The sequence below is a fragment of the Orycteropus afer genome, unplaced genomic scaffold (assembly GCF_000298275.1).
Source record: "Orycteropus afer afer isolate SDZICR_OR568_19922 unplaced genomic scaffold, OryAfe1.0 scaffold00975, whole genome shotgun sequence".
Lineage (NCBI taxonomy): Eukaryota > Metazoa > Chordata > Mammalia > Tubulidentata > Orycteropodidae > Orycteropus > Orycteropus afer.
The window spans coordinates 172,749-190,535 of NW_006922562.1; the positions used below are offsets into that span (position 1 = coordinate 172,749).

The 17,787-nt window shown below is 44.9% G+C and overlaps 1 protein-coding gene across 1 annotated transcript in view; it reads right to left on the reverse strand.

The window, feature by feature from the left end:
* The window catches only part of REPS2 (RALBP1 associated Eps domain containing 2), a 171,719-nt gene that overhangs the window by 5,709 nt on the left and 148,223 nt on the right, over positions 1-17,787 (reverse strand). Inside the window, 3 exon segments of the mRNA XM_042783369.1 lie at positions 1,113-1,218; positions 2,248-2,393; positions 4,083-4,166. Of these exon segments, the coding sequence (XP_042639303.1) occupies positions 1,113-1,218; positions 2,248-2,393; positions 4,083-4,166 (336 nt within the window).

Here is a 17,787-nt window from a genome sequence, read left to right on the forward strand (position 1 = left end):
CTGGTAAATAATGATACACAAGCTGAAATATTTAGGCATATACAGATGTCTATAATCCACTTTAAAATATACCTAAAATACGATGAGTTGATGGACAGATGGATGGATAAACAAACAGGTGATAAAACTGTGTCCAGCAGAGTACAATGATAACGGTGGAACTGAAGTGGTAGATATATATGAATAGGCACTCAATTATTCTTTCAACTTTCCTGTATGTTTGCACATTTTAATAAAATACCGAGGCACAGGGGGGCAGACAGAAGGGAAGTCAGATAAGAAAGAGCCAGCAGAAAATGCTAAGGAAACACCAGGGAAGTAGAAGGAAACCCAGAAAAGCATGGTGCCACAAAAGTCGTGAGAAAAGTGATCTGACGCGGGAGTGGCCAGTTGCGCAGAATTCCTCTGAAAACGTAGGTAATATTGAAACAGCCTGCTGCCCGCTGGATCTGGCACAGGGCCACACTGGACTGGAAGGAGAGCAAACCACTGGCAGGGAAGCAGAGACGGTGAACGAAAACGATCCCAAAGATGCTCTGCTGGGGAGGGCATCAGAGAAAGGAGGCTGCAGTTGGAGAGGGCTGTGAGGTCAAGCGTAAGGCATGACATGGGAGCCAGTTTGTGTGTGGCTGGGAAGGATCCAGAAGAGGCTTGTGGGGATGCACGATGAGCAGAAAGAGGTGGTAAGGACAGGGGTGGTGTCCCTGAGAAGGTGAGATGACAGCACCAGGGCCACCACCTTCCAATGTCATAAGGATAGCACCATTCAGAGAGGATCTAAACAATGAAGGGTTTGCCCGGAAGCTTTTTGGAGAACAAAGAATGCATCCAATAGCCTTTGTCTCTGCTCTCTGAACTTCCATACAGCGTGCAGCCTGTGACCTCACACACATATGTGGCCTATGTATTAAAATGAGCACTCTCCCTCTGAACATGCAAGAACCTTGCCACGGAACTTGCACAGGGTAACTCGTGCCTTCCAAAAGGGGTCTAAGGACAAAGGGAGGCCTTCCCACCAGGAATGGGGCTGGATCCTCCGCCACTGGTCAAAATAAAACAAAAAGCCAGGTGCAAGGCCTCCTGTTCACACAGATTTGGCAAGAATCCCTTACCTTGAGCTGCTGCTGGAGTTCACTGTTCAGCCTGGCCAGCACGACATTTGCCTCTTTATTTTTGCGGATTGCGGTCTGAATAGCCTTCTTCTGTTTGGAAGACTGTCTACAGAAAAGTACACAAATTTCAATGAAAAAGGACTCGGGTCCAGCCCAATCACAATGAAAAGTTTAAAAGAAAAAGAAAGAGAAAGAGAAAAAGGACTTAGCACTCTAGACCCTGGAGGGTCAAATCTGTGATTCATGACAGGTGTTAAGTCAACAAGGGGCTAATGTCACAGGGCTCCAAAAGTGAAATCATATATCCACAGGCAGGCAGGCAGGCAGGCAGATACCACCAAATGAAACAAATTTGTCAGGATGAATTATTTACACCTGAAGACATTCCCATTTCATAACCCGAAGCAAAGCTGTGAACCTGAGCCTTTTCAAATACTTTTCATTCCATTGATTCCAAGACCTTCTAATAGATGTTTCTTCCCAACAAATCATATTGATGGGCCTGCCCTTTTTGTGTAAATATCAATGGCATTTAAAAGGCTTGAGGGTGGCCCCTGCAGACAAGTCTGAAGGAGAAGAATAGGAGAACAACTTCTTTAGCAAAAATCCTACATTAACTTAGTCAGCCTACATGATGCTGTTTTCTTTATTATTAGGCATGAATGTCTCTGTGCGTGTGAGCGCACACATTCATGGGCACCAGCACATATCTGTAACACTTGAGGAAAACACAAAATGTTTTAATACCAGTCTTTCCAGATTCAGTCAACAGGAAATTCACAGAACGGGTATAAAATAACTAGGGTGACCACGGGTTCCGGTTTGCCTGTTACAGTCTCTTTACAGTTTGTCCTGCCCTAATTATTAGTACCTCCTTCTCTCTCAAAGCTGTCAACATTTGGGATGATAGATCAATGCAGTCGCCACAGGTATAACCTATAACATTTTATCCCACGACAAGAAATACTGAAATCCTACAGTTTATTAAGCCTCTTCTATGTGATTAAGAGACCTTAATGCCATCATAGGGATGTGAAGGTAAGACAATAGCCACAAACACCTTCTGTGTGCGCGAGTCGAAATATAAACACAGTTTGCAAAGGAAGCTTCTGGCTGGCTCCTCCGTTCGACTTACTTCTGGACTGTTGGATGGGGTTTCATGCTGGGGGCAGGAGCTGGTCCGCCTCCAGTGGGAGGAAGCTCTTGGTTTTCTGGAGCTTGGTTCTCAGGTCTGAATTTCCTACGGATGGGCTTTGATGGGGGCTGGGAACATGGTATGTCCTGTGGATTAAAACCAAAAGAAAGAGTTGAAAAATCAAGTGACTCTCCTCCTCTCATGCCAACAACGCCCCGATGACCCCCTCCCCAACCTCCAAGGTCAGGCAGATGATCCAGTCAAACTTCACAGAATACACAGCTAGTTTGTGGCTCAGTGAAAACCGGAGGGACACAGGTTTAGGTAGGCGGCCAGCCTTCTGCCCTTCATCTAAAATGTTTCAAGCAGTCTATACTCTTTTTGCCATTTAAAACTCACACTGTGTGGTGTAGTAAATTAAGTAGCATGGCTTTTCCAGCCATAAGTCCTTGTAAACTCCATGGTAGAATTTGCTGTGAGCAACTGAGTACCTCTAGATTGCTAGTGATCCACCTGGGGTATTTCTGTTGAACCAGCATGATGCAATGTTCTGGGAAGTTCACTCTCAGGTGTATAGAATTCTGATGTTGGGATTGGTTAGTGGTTACTCTGCCAGGCTCAAAAGGAGCCCTCCTAGAGACAGAAGGAATCTCCCACTGCCAGGTGGGAAATGCTAGAGACAGGCATTCCTGAGAGAGAGACATGAGAGACACACGTTGCTGAGAGAGAGGTGCAAGAAATACGCATTGCTTATAAAGAGACACGCACTGCTGGGAGAGAGACTGTTGGCCGAGAGACGGTGGGCTGAGACTGAGCGTGTTCCTGAACTTCGATTGTAGCCCGTTGCTTCCCTAATAAACCCCATAATCTGTGAGTTCTGTGTGGCCACTGCAGCGAATCATCAAACCCAGCAAAGAGGTGGTGGGTGCTACAGGAGGAATGATTGGTGTCAGGGTTGGTGAAAGGGCTGGAGGGATGTGGCACGTCTGGCCTTGCAGTGATAGGCCTTGGGCTACTGATGGTGATTCTGTCTTCCTCTTGTGGGGTTAGAGGAGGTCAGAAGATGCAGCCTCCCTGCCCCTTTGGCACACTGACTCTGCGTGCATCTCATATCATGGGGCCTCTTCTAAAACGAGGGCAAAGATGGCCACTGTTGCCCTCTGGGGTCTTTGGAGTGTAAGTTTTAAAGTTGGAAAAGGTCTTAGCCATGGGCTCATCATTCTACCCGACTCCTACATGAGTCAAGCAAAGGAGCCCCAGTGCCTTCTGGAAATGCACAGCTGGCCTGACTACTGATCCTTGGGAACCATCTCACCTGTACTCCAGAGCCCCAGGTCCAATGGCCACTTTCTTTTGAGAGGAGAAGGGCTTGGGAGAAGATGACAAGAAGAGGGGGCAAAGACACATGGAAAACATGAGCAGTGGGGCTTCCTGAACAAATGACAAGGGACCCAGGGACATGGTGAGCAGAGGGGAAGGCACTGGGCTGCAACAAGAGACCCTGGTCCTAAGACAAGGGAGAGGAGACTCTCCCACCTCTCCCACGAGGTGCTGACAGCAGCTCAGTAGGTATGTGGAGTTTTGCGAAAGGCATCTGGCCTTCCCCTTAGCACCTCCTGACCTTGCAGTTAGCTGGGAGGCTGATATCACAGCACTGAGCTCAAGAACAGTCAGAGCCCAACCTTTACCAAAAAAATCCCCTTCCAGGAAATCTGGACCATTCACATGCATTTCAGGTGTGTGATATGTGTGATGACAAATTTGCTTACAGAGGCAAGCAGCCCGAGGTGGGGCTTGTGAAGCTCCTCAGAGCATCCCTGCGGCTGCTGCCTTACCTTCTTGGCTGGACTACTTTCTGCAGCCTGGGAAGGGGCTCTGCTCGACTGTGGGTGCACCTCAGCCTCGGCCGTTGGTTCAGACTGGAGCAACAGATCAGAGAGAGGATCAAATTGTAGCAACACCACAACCTAAGTATGCACTGAGGAGCTGCAAGGAAGAGTCACTAAGGGGGAGCTCATTCAGGTCAAGCCCGGCCGGGTCCACCTCTGCAGGCCCTGCTCTTCCCTCCCAGCTCTCCTTCCAGTGTTGGTGGACCTTGTTGTTGTTGTTTGCCGTCGAGTCAGACCCGACTCATAGCAACCCCTTCTTGGGTTTCCGAGGCAGTATCACTATGGAAGTAGATTGCCCCATCTTCCTTCTGAGGAGTGGCTGGTGGACTTGAACCTCCAGCCTTCTGGTTAGCAGTCAAGTGCCTTAGGAAACGGAATTATGGGCCTTTCTTCTATCACCAGACACATGGGTCCCTAAAAATACTTCACAAGGTCTTTCTCCAAAAATAACAGGGTGTATGAAGAAACCCAACTAGGAGAGAGAACTTAAGATTTCACTTTGAGCTCTAACAAAAACCAAAATCATAATAAAAATGCTTCAATTTAAAAAATGCTCAATTCATAATAGGCAAACCCTCCAGTAAACATGGCTCTTCACCTTAAAAATTTTTTTTAAAAGGTGAAAGCTTCATGAAGAGTCCACGGAGGAGTTGAGATCACTGAGTGTTATGGGATCAGTGACTAAATCCGTAAGGATCAGAGAGGAAGGGCCCAGAGGCATGTTCAAGACCCAGCAGGTGCCCAACAGTCAGGCGGAAGAGCACGAACGATGAGGGACACGGGCAGCCCAGAGCTCCAGACTTGCTACCACCAGCTGCTCTTCGTCAGAGATGCGCACCGTTAGCGTGCTGACAAACCAACGGCATCAGAACCACTGTGAATGCCACCGTGTGCTGCCTCAGTCCACTCCCCAGAACCCGATCTCCGTTACAGACACACATAGCACAGCAAGCCTCCCTAGAGAGCCTGCTTCCTTGTCGCTAACCCTGCGCTCTCTAACCTCCTGCAGTGTGGCTTCTTCCTTCAACACTACTGCAATGCTATGCTGCCCCATTAAGCAGACTGTAGCCGGCTCTTCCAGTTTCTTCTGGACTCTCTGGCCACCCTGGCACCCTTGACCATCTATATAAAACTCCTGGCCCTGGCATCTGACACCTGACAAGCCGCCATGGCTTGGATCACCCCTTCCTTGGATCCTCTCTCTCCCTTTCCCGTTTTGACTTCTCTTAGCTGTCACATGGAGGACTTCTCAAGGTTCTGCTCCCATTCCCCTGCCCCACTTTCCTCTCTCTGTTCCTTCTTTCCCAGGGCAATCTCATCTGCTCCTATGTTTTCACTGCCATAGCTAGAGACCTGAGTTCTGATGCACCTCTCCACCTCTTCTGAGGTGCCATTATGTGGGCACTCAACTTGCTCAGTTTCTAATTTCAAAGATTTCTTATGGCCTTTCCTTTTCCACTAAGGATGAGAATTATATTATTACTGATGTTATTCATACATGCAATGAACCACCGAACACTTACGTGGCAGGCACTGCTCTCAGTGCTCTGCATGGGTTATCTCATTTTATCATCACAGCCCTAGGAAATAGATGTTAGTGGAGAGACTCAGACTGAGAATCTTGTAAGTGAAGAGACTAATGACCGAGAAGTTAAGGAACTCATGCAAGATAACACAAATAGCATGGTTTGAACCCAGGCCTCAGGATCCAAAGCTGACTTCTAACCTCAAGTGCTCTCAGAGCTGGGATTGTTAACCACCAGGCTATACAGCCTCAGGTACTCTTAGGCCTGACTGTAATTCATTCCAGAAACATTTACTGAATATCTACTACAGGTATGCCCTGCTGCTATTCAAAGATGAACAAGACACAGACCCTATGTATGAGAGCTTTGAGTCCAGTGGGAGAGACAGAGAGTGAGCAGGAAGTCCCATTTCCATGGGAAAAGAACTATGGTGGGCAAGTCTTGGGCCTGCAAGAGCACCTAATTTTGTGGGTCTGAAAGGCGCAGGAGAAGGTGGCATTTCAGCTGAGGCTTAAGTGACAAGCACGGGAGAATGCATGAGGAGATGAGAAAGGAGACTCACGTAAGCTCATGAAGGGCCTCCTTACCTCTGACAACACCCAGAATTTCTGCTTGGGATACCACAAGAATGCTGAGGCCAAGCCTCATGACAGAAAACAGAGAAGTGGTTCAAGGAGGAGCTCACTCTTAGACATGCAGAGTCGGAAGTGCCTGTGAGACATCCAAGTGAAGCTATCCAGGAGCCGTGCACTGCTGGGAGTCTGGGGAACACAAGCACTCCAGGATCCACAAGCCAAATGGGAAGCCACATGTCAGCTTCATTAATGAATAGCTGAGTGAGGTACCAATGGCCTCCCACATACAGGCTTCTAGTGAACTGTGCTGAAGGATGCAACTTGGCCCCCAAGTCCCTTCTTGCCTTCTCCTTTGGAAACATATTCTGACTCCAACTGTGTTGGAGGGCCAACAGGGGCCACAGGTGTGCATCAAGACATCCCACCAGCCAGAAGAGAGAGATAGGGTGACAGACAGTATCACTCAGCCTTTTGGTTAGTTGGTTCTCCATCCTCAGGCAGACAGAGAGAAGCATTTGTTCTAACCCTCCCTTTTCATGGGGAGATGAATGAAGTCGTCTTCTCGTGGTAATATTTAGGGGATGATAAACTGGCCTTCTTTCAACATATATGAAGATTCTGAGTACAGCAAAAGAAGTAGACTACCTTTTGTCTCCTTTTCCTAGTAAACACTTCTAAAAACAATGGGGTGGGGATGGTGATTGGGAAGGACGAGGAAGCAGGTTGTAAGATGTGTCTGAAAATGTTTTCCCACTTACAAATTTACCTTCCTGAAATTGTACCAAAGGGCCCAGGCTTTCTAGCTCTATAACTGTTAGTAACTCCACAATGTTATGCTAGGCTGAATCTAGCCATCAATCTCCTTCAGAAGAAACACAAGGCCACCCCACCCCTTTATACTGCTCTAAGACCTTCTCCAAATGGATCCACCCACCAAACACTCAAGAGGCCTGACTCTCATAAAGGCCCCAGAAAACAAGGATCAAGAAGGTCCTGGGATGAAGCAGAGCTCGTCAGAGCCAGAAACCATCCCCAGAAAAGAAATGGGGAAAGAAAACCAGCTTTGTAGTTAAAAAAAAAAAAAAAAAACCTAAAGATGAGATTTAAATACACAAAAGTCCTTCTTCTCAATAAACCATCCCACTTTCCTTCATGAACAATAATACTATGAGGCTTAAATTAGGCCCAGCGGCTGGAAAGCAGAACAAACTGGGGAGGTTTATTTGCTATTTCTTCAGACAGAATTTTCTAAGTCACCAATTTTGCCTCACTTTTTCCTCAGTGTATTCGAGAAAGGAACATTGCCGTAATGACGATATGCCCTTGCTCCAAAGTTTTGAGTGTTTGAACTGAAATCCAATGCCTGACTCTTCTAAATGAAACAAGGGTCTAGATCACAATGAATATTACAAATGGTAGGCCTTTCCCCAGGGCTCCCAGTATAACAGTATGTACCCAGACCAGATGTAACAAGCCAGGAAAATGTACTTCAAGCAAAGAGCTCAGTGAAACTCAACCTAAGATTCCTTTTAAAAAAATATGTATCTTACATTTTAATACAAATAGTAAATACATTTTCATTCTAACTTTGCATTGAAAAGCCTAATAGATCGCCTGGACTTGGAAGGTGCTGTCACTCGGGGTACAGAGAACATCCTGGGGCTTTGCCCATTACCACGGTTGGTGGGACAATATGGCCCCTGCTCAACTGGCTTCCCAGAAATGGACACAAGCCCAGGGAAGGCAAGCACTTTGGTTATCCACCAGAACGAGGGTTCATTCATTCATTCAATTATACAGGTGTTTCTTTTGTCCCTATGATGTATCAGGGACTATGGTAGGTGCTTGGGAGATAAGGAGGAGAAAGCCAGATAGAGCTGATGCTCTAGTGCCCCCCCCCCAAATCCCCTTTATCTGGCTGGTACTTCCATCCTTCAATTGCTTTGAGTGTTGGCTACAAGGACTCACAGCTGCCTTCTCTAGACAATTACCCTTGATTTACGGGAGCCCACCTGCCAACAACAACTCTCCCAGCAGCCCACAGACAATGACTGAATCATAGGAGGGTATAAAAGGCCAGTCCTGGTGCCTCCAAGGGGGTAACTCTGGCTCAATTTATGTACCAGAGTCCTTCCCATGTGGATCAGGCCAAAGCTAGACTTTACCTGAGACCACATCCTTGCTTAGTTCTTTCCCTTTCTCTACCTTGCTTCCCTCATCTTTTTCCAGATTTTTCCTGAAGAACACTCTCTCAACAAATCATTTTCAAGAATCCCCATCTTGAGTTCTGTTTCTACAGAACTTGACTTGAGACACTAGGCAAAGTGCTCCTAGAAGAAGGAGGTCAAAGCACACTAGTATGGTTAGAATTTGAGATGTAGTTGCGTGGAGCAGAATGACGGATGACAGAAGAATGGGAGAGATGGAGCCAGAGAAGTGCAGCAGGGATGGCTCACTCATGGTCATATAGACCACTGCCCTGGATGGGCATTGGACCATTCCCCATGACTCCAGTTTTCCCTACACTGCAGAGAATGGAAACCTGGGAACTACATTTATGGACTCTTTGTTGCCAATGAGAGTCACTCACATGAAATCAAGAATGTGGAAAACAAAAACAAAAACCAGAAGCCATATTCTTGCTGCTCTGGCAGTGGTGGGCAGAAAAGCATGCGTTTCCACAGCCATGATTTCTTGTGGTGGCCTCAGGGCATTTCCCTGAAAATCATTCCTTTAGGTGCTGCAAGCATCCTGATCATTCCCAGCTGTTCCTTCAGGTCTTGCAATGTCCCAACTTTCAGAAAGTGTGGAAAGCTGACAGTAGTGGTCTTCCTTCATCTTTGCTCCTTTGGCCCTTAAATAAGTTTTATAAGTACCTAATACCTTGATTTAAATCTCCTTCAGTGTGAAACATCTGGAATGATTTCTGTTTTTCTTACCAAGCTCTGACTGATACATTCATGTTGAGGAACCTGGAGCTTATCATGAGGGCCACTGAAGGGTTTTAAGAAGGAAAATGATCTGAGTAGATCTGTGTTTTGGAAAGATTATTCTGGATCCAATGAGTGAAATGAATCAGAAGCAACCATACTGTGAGGAAGGGACCCCAATCAGAAGACTGAAGAAGGAAACAAGACAAGAAGTGATGATCATTTAAACCAGGCTGGTGAGTTTGAAAATTATTTAGACTGGAGACCTGATATAATCTTGGTGATTGATGGAATGTATTAAGTGAAAACAGAACAATGACATGGAACTCGTTTCAATCTTGGACAATGGGTATGCTTGAGAGGGTGCAACAGTTTAAAACAAGAGGAAATTAATATGGCAGTGAAGAAGCTGAATAAAGTTAAGCAGATTCATTATAAAGGAATGATGGAATAATCCAACTATATCTCCTTACAGTAGCATTTCTCAAATGGGGGTTCCAGTGAATACCAGTTCCATGAATTGCTAGAGCAGGAAGTCAGCAAACTTTGTAAAGAGTAAAGAGTAACTAATTTAGGCAGTCTCTGTCGCAATTATTCCACTGTGCCATTGTATGAAGGAGCTCTGGTGGCGTAGTGCCTAAGGCATTTGACTGATAACCAGAAGGCTGGTGGTTCAAACCCACCAGCCACTCCTCGGAAGACTGGGCAATCTACTTGAGTTTGGTTTTCTTGGTTTCCCATCGTATGAAAGCAGCCATAGAAAATATAATGAATGGGCATGATGGTGTTCTAATAAAATTTTATTTATAAAAAAACAAGTGGTGGGATGGATTTGGTCTGTGGGCCATAGTTTGCTAATCCCTAGCCTAGACAGAAAAAAATTCTATAGGTAAATTGAGGAAACACTGCATAGTCTACTCTTGGAGAGTCACAAAGCATAGAATATGCTGCAGGTGCCGTGGGATAAAGGAACCCACTTGCCTTTCTTTAACCTAGCAGTTCCCTAACTTATTTGGTTTCAATTTCTTATTCTCATGTAACTTCCACTGGTATCTAGCAGTACAAATGATCTGTGACCATATTTTGATAAATACTGACCTAGAGATTGTGGTGAAATGCCTAAAGCATTTGACTGCTAACCAGAAGGCTGGTGTTTCAAACCCACCTGCTATTCTGCAGAAGGAAGATGGGGCAATCCACTTCTGTAAAAATCTACCACCTCAGAAACCCAATGGGGGTCTCTATGAGTTGGAATCGACTCAATGGCCATGAGTTTGGTTTGGTTTTGGTTAGACAGTGTCTTAGTGGAACAGAAGAAAACCATTCCATTTCGCTTGAATGCCAAATGCTATGTTCCACACCCGACCCTTAACAACAGCATTCTCCACAACAGTTGGCAGATCTGACTCCAGGGGGTCCTGCTGCACCACCCCTTGCTTTGGCCAAGAGTATAGCAGTAGCGTGAAGATGGGGTTGCTTCCTGGGAAGAAAGGTTCCCTCCCTTCTCTCCCCCTCTGCATCAGCAGCTGTTGCTGCCACTGCCAACTACTTCTCTGCGTGAATTTATTTACTGGGCTCCTTTAAAACCTCCTACACACAAACACAATAAAAAGCATCCATTGAGATAGTTAAAACAGATGAGAGCAACACTGATAAATTATGGATTTTTTAAAAAAATTAGCTTAAAACAACAGGTCTCATGTTCCAGTCCCACGCTGGCAGACCAGCTTTACAAACGTCCCACCACAGCCATCTAAGTCCAGGTGCTCACCACACCTCCTGCTCAGGGCACTGCAAACACCTCAGTGGGTCTTTTCCCGCCTTCAGTTTCTTTCCCAGTCTAATCCACCCTGCTCATCAGTGAGCAACTAATCTTATAAAATACCATTTCATCAAAATGCTCTTTTTCTCAAAGCCCTTCAATGCGTCCCTAAGGCCTGTGGCACACAATGCAATCCCATCACCAAAGGTCTTCATCATCTGGCTCCCATTTACCTCTCCATCATAACTGCATTTATTTGCCCATATGTAACCTGCTCCAGGAACACAAGTATTCCCTGAACCTTCAAACGCATCAGAAGTTTCTTCCCAAAGAATTCTGTCTACTGTAGACCCTCTAGCCCAGTGGTTCCCAAATACGGCTGCACAGAAGAATTCTCTGGAGAAATTTTATGAATTATAGACTTCTACACATTACCTCAGATTTCTCTAATCAGAATCTTCTCTGCCTGAAGCATTAAAAATTTGCAATGTAACAAGCTCCCTGGATGATTTTTATGTAGCCAGCCCAAACCAACTGAAGACCATTGAGAGTTCAAAGTCTTCATTCAAGAGATGAGAAAACCAAGCCTCCATGACCCTTGTTGGGACTAAGCCACAGGTGCTCTAAGCTGCTTAACTGTTTTCACCTCCATTTATCATATAGGGAATACAGGGTATATGCCGCATGGTTCCGTGAATAAATATTTAAAGCCGGGAAAAAAAAACTTCATCGATAAATAAATGAATAATTTCTTTTAGAAGGACCAACACAGAGCTAGTTTCCATGAGGTGGAGATTAAAGATGTCCCGAATGTCCCCGCTCTTCCAAACTGCTGATCCACTCCATCATCTCTAATATCAACTACTCCCCCTCCCATCTTTGAGTTTGGTAACTCACTGCATAGTCTAATAGAACTCACCAAACATCAAGGAAATGGCTTACGTGGTTGTGGAGACTAGCAAGTTCCAAATCTGTGGGTCAGGCGTCGGGCTGGAGGCTTCTCCTAACTCATGTGGTTACAGGGGCTACTGAACCCAAAGCAGCAGGTCAGATTAACAGGCTGATGGCTCAAGTCCCAAGAACCGGATGCAGGATCCAGAGCAGTAACAGCACTTTGCCAGAGCATACATATATATTGGATTTGGACCATACCCTCAAGGAAACTCCCCTTACTTGATTGAGTAAGGTGGCACAAGAATATGACTTGAATAAGGGTAGTAAGGGTGGTGGCTTGAGTCACACATCCTCTAGTAAGGTGGTGACTCAAGATACATCCTACCCTGATCCTGCCACATTGTTAACAGATAACTTCCAAATGGAACCATAACCACAGGTATAAACAAAAACAAAAACATAGCCCACCGCCATTGAGTTGATTTCAACTTATAGCAATTCCCACTGGGTTGCCAAGGCTGTAAATCTTCACAGAAGTAGATTGCCTCATCTTCCTCTCATGGAGCAGCTCATGGGTTTGAACCACTGACCTTCTGGTTAATAGCCAAATGTCTTACTCTATGCCACCAAAGTGCCTAAACTATAGGTATAGAGTCTAGGATTTATAACATACCACAAAATGGAGGAAAATGACGTCAGATCACAAAATGGAGGAAAATGACATCGGTTCACAAAATGGAGAACATAACATCATTACATAACTGCCCAATTATGTCATAATTGCCAAACCACTGAAAATCACGGCCCAGCCAAGTTGAAACATAACCGTAACTATCACATGTTGCATACATCTTATTTGCATTAGCAGCAAGTTGTCCAATCCCCTTGGGGGCCACAAGAACCTTACTGGCATAGGCCTACCCAATCACTGTGTAGGAGCCACAAAGCTAGAAGGGCCGTATTAAGTAGTTCATTGCATTGCAAAAAGATTTTGTTTAAAAGTCAAATTGGCCAAAAAAAAAAAAAAGAAAAGTCAAGTATTTTTTAAAAAATAAAGTCTCACTGCAGAACTTTGCCAAGGTGTGGGTTAGTGGTGACCTTTTTAAAATCTGTAATATTTATGCTACTGATAGATTGCAAAAAGAAACTCAAGCTTTGTGTATCATATCCAGGTGAATCCCAAGACCCGGAGGCAGAGGCTGACTCTATGCAGATGCGCACACCTGCCTGCTGTAGTCTCTAGGGGACCTCCAGCAACCTACTGGCAGTCTACATTTCATTTGCTACCTAACTTTCACTTGACCACCATCTCTGCTATGCAGAAAGTCATACAGTCAAACCCAGGCCTAGGAGAGGCAGAGCCAAGGACCAGCAGCACACTGGCCATAGCAAGCCCATCACTCCATAACCAGCCTCAGAGCGAGTGAGCACACACAGCCTCAAGAGGGTCCAAAGGGCTGAATTCTCGGCAAGGCAGGTTACCAAAACCCATGACCCAAGACACCTGGGAGAGGCAGAGAGCCGGACTGTAAGCACCTGGAGGGCAGGAGCTGGGTCTTGCTTCACTAATTTTTCCACTGCCTGAGGTGAATGCCAGCAAAGGGCAGGTCCTCTCATCAATGTGTGGAATGAGCTAATAAAGACCTCAGTGCTGCTGTATGTTCCACTAAGAGGTCAGGCATTTCTCCCTTAGAAACTGCAGCCGTGGAGCAGAGCACTTACATGGTGCAGACTTTGGAGGCAAATCCAGGCTTTGCACCTGCTCAGTATATAACCTGGGATGCATGCTTAACCTCTCTGAGCCCCAAATTCTTCATGGGCATAATGGGGATAATCCACCTAACTCACAGCATTATGAAGATTAAGTGAAATAATCTGTCCAGAGAGCTAAGCATAATTACATAGTAATTGCCCAATAATGGTAGCTACTCTAATAATTAGGATTAAAATTACGACTGGTTTCCCAGGCATAGTTTCTGCTACTGCAAGCAGCAGCCAGTTCAACACTAGGGACTTTCTTTCCCTTGCCAAATAGATGAAAACCTAAAATGAGATAATGCTGACTCCAGTTTCGATTATAAGCAGGTCCCATAAATCAGGCTATCCACAATCCAAAACTGTGCCACTGGATAGTACTTCTACCAATATTGGGAGGGAGAAATTAAAAATACAGAGGCCCGTTCAGATCTGCAGACCCCAGCACCGCACAGACAAGTCAGCAGTTTGCACTGAACATTTCTGGTACCTGACCCTCACGTGGCCCCTACTGCAGGTCAATACCGTGTTGGAAACACCCAGGAAAATGTTGACAGAGGTACTCAGGGACTATTTGGGTGGAAGCCAATAATCAGTAACTATAGTGGTAACTAGTCCCTGGCTACAGCAAACAGCATAATCCCTTGGGGATTCCTGGAGTCCACTGGATTATGGATGATATCCATGAAACAGACTTACTGTTACAATGAAAGGACAAGGGGTGCTTTGTTTTGGTCTAAATGACAAATATTTTAACCATGACCAGAGTTTTGTCCTTCTAGTTCCTGTTTCTAGTACTAGAATGCGGAGGTGAGTCAAGTATGAGCCCACTATCTACTCATCATGCTACCTAAAGCCAAACTGTAACACCCTTTTCAGAGTCAACAGCATGGACAACCTCACAGGTAAGGTGATTTATGGCCGGATTCTCTTAAGACTTATGTCCCCCATTGGAAAAGGCTGAAGAACAGATGACCTATGCACTTCCCATGGAATCCACTCCAATTCATAGTGACCGCATGTAGAACTGTGCTCCACGGGGTTTTCAACTGTTGTTTTTTGTCAGCAGTAGATGGCCAGGCTTTTCTTCCAAGATGCGTCTCTGGGTGGACTCAAACTGCCAACCTTTTGGTTAGCAGCCAAATGTGCTAGCCATGTGTACCACCCAGGGGCTCCCTTTGCCAAACCAGACTTTTACTCTAGGGTCCCAGCATTGTTACAATTCAAAGGCACCTGGTTATGAGATTTTATAAACTGTTTTTGCTGGTCCCCCATTTCTGATACAAATAACAAAATTATATAAAATTTTGAAAGTGCTTCAAAGGGCTGGCTTCACTCATTATTTATCATGATTATAATTTGGAATTCCCTTCCAGATTCCAGTGCTGTGTAATAATAATGGAGTGTTAGAATAATGCCTCTTCTAACTACTGATATTTTACACTTGGACTGTGATCAGTGTCCCCTTTTGGTTTGACACAGCCCTTCCTGCATGAGCCATGTCCGTCAGAGGAAGGCGGCTCTTAAAAAACAAAACAAAACAAAAAAACCTCACCTGGAAATGGCTAGAGAGGGAGCTGTAAAACTTATGTAAAATAAAGGAACCAGACGTAAAATAAATTTAGTACTGATGAAGATGCAGAACTGGAATTGGAACACCACTGATGGAATATAAAGCAGTACAGCCACTTCATAAAGCTGTTTGTTGTCGTGGTTATGTGCCATCGAGTCGGACCCGACTCATACGACTCAGAGCGACCCCTCCTTGAGTTTCCGAGGCAGCATCACTATGGAAGTAGATTGCTCCATCTTCCTTCTGAGGAGTGGCTGGTGGGTTTGAACCGCCAGCCTTCTGGTTAGCAGTCAAGTGCCCTAGGCACTACGCTAATAAAGCTGAACGTATGCCTACCTTATGACCCAGAACTTCTACTCCTAGATATATATATCCCCAAGAGAAATTAAAACATGCATCTATTAAAAAAAAATTGTACATGAGTACTCACAGCAGTATTATTCATAATAGTTAAAAATCTGAAAGCTATCTAAATTAAATGACCATCAACAGTACAATGGATAAACAGTGATATATTCACACATGCGATGGAATATTCTGTAGCAATGATCTACAACTACACAAAACAGCATAGCTGAATCACACAAATATCAGCTGGACAAAAGAAACCAGACACAAGAATATATAATGTACAAAAAAGAATATATAATGTACAAAACAGCTGAAACTAATCTCTTCTGTTAGCAGTCAGAAGAGTGGTAACCATAAGAAGGGCTAGTGGCTAGAAATGGCAGAAGAGGGGGCCTTCTGGGGTACTACTAACACTTTGCTTCTTGATTTGGGTGCTGGTTACAAGAGTGTGTTCAGCCTTGCAAAATTTCATGGAGTTGCACACTCAACGTGTACTTTTCTATCTGCATATTAAACTTCAATAAAAAGGAAAATAAATGCAGTAGCATCCATGTACTGTAATGCCCTTAAAATGCCACCTAGTGGCATGAGCTAAATGTAAACAAGAGGGATGTTTCACCTTTTTTAAAAATCCACTGCAAAGGCATTTGACTGCTAACCAGAGGCTGGTGGTTCAAACCCACCAGCCACTCCTCAGAAGGAAGGTTGGGCAATCTACTTCTGTAGTGATACCACCTCAGAAATCCAAGGAGGTGTCTCTATGAGTCAGATCCAACTCAACAGCAGTGAGTGAGTGGGTGAGTCTCATAATTGCACATATGGGGTCATCATGAGTCAGAATCAACTCAACAGCAGCTAAGGACAACCCCGTGGGCTAAGCCACAGTTACGGATTATGCTGTGGCCCCCCAAATACATGTCGTCCATCCTAATCCCTATAGCTGTGGTTACAATCTAATTTGGGAATGAGTCTCCTGTTACGTTAATGAGGCAGTATTAGCGGGAGGGCTTCTTCAACCAATCTCTGCTGAGACATGAAAGAGCACACCAAGCAAGCACAAAAGGAGAGGAATATACGTATCCCATGATCACCTAGGAACCCAGGAATAGCAGCTGAAAAGAGACAAGGACTTTCCCCCAGAGTAGACAGAGAGATTAAGCCTTCCCCTTAAGCCGGCACCCTAAATTCATACTTCTAGCCTCCTAAACTGTGAGAAAATAAATTTGTTTGTTAAAGCACCTACTTGTGGTATTTCTGTTATACCAGCTCTAGATAACTAAGACAGTCACCACCTGGTGTAATCTCCAAGATTCTGGACATCAGCGCCAGACAGAAGTGCTGAGCCTCAAGTACGAGAACTGGTTCTAGACTGGAGGCCCCGGGGGACAGGGCCATTGGCTGTAGTTGGAAGACACGATTACTGGACTGCCAGAAAGGAAGGAGCTTGGAGAACTGAGAATGAAACTCCAACTCCAACTCCAACTCCAACTGAGCCTGCAAAACAAAATCCCCAAAAGCATGGAAGAGAAAACCTAGCACTAAGAAGAATAGCTGCCCCGGACATCAATAAAAAAGAGAAAGAGAAGATGAATTCACTCCTGTCAAAACCTGAAACAGAGCAGGTGGACAATAACTTTAAAATCACTATGTTTAGAATCCACAAAGTTAAGAGTAGGAAACACGGCCATTAAAAAGAACAGACAAGAGTGAAACAAAAACAGGAAGAAGTGAAACAAGAACAGACCAACCTAAAAAAGAATGGCTTATAAAACCTTGAACTGAAAAAACAGGCACTGGGTTTTTTAAAACAAAATAGGCAAAATTCAGGCTATACACAGTTGTACGAAGAACTATTAATTTGGAAGATGAAGATTGACTCAGGACCATCTCAGAGAGATCAAAAGATAAAAAGATGAGGAGGCCACTCATAGAAACAGAAGATGGGCTGACAGACAGAAATACAGCTAAGTAGTATTTGCGAAGAAAAGAGAGAAAAGAAGGTAGAGACGCAGACCCCGAAGAGCTAGGACTAAGAGTGCTCTAAAAGGAGAGGCGTGATTTTCCAAATGGGAAGTGAACACTAGTGTTATCTGGAATAAATAAACTAAAATCTATACCTAGACACATCACAGCAGAATTGAAAGAACATGGAAAACCAAGTTTTAAAAGCCACCTTAAAGACAAATTAGCTCCAAAGGAACCAAAAATAGACCAAGAGTAGAATTCTCAGCGGCAGCAGCAGTAAAGGCCACGAGATGACTTTCCACCCAGCTTCGCCACTCCCT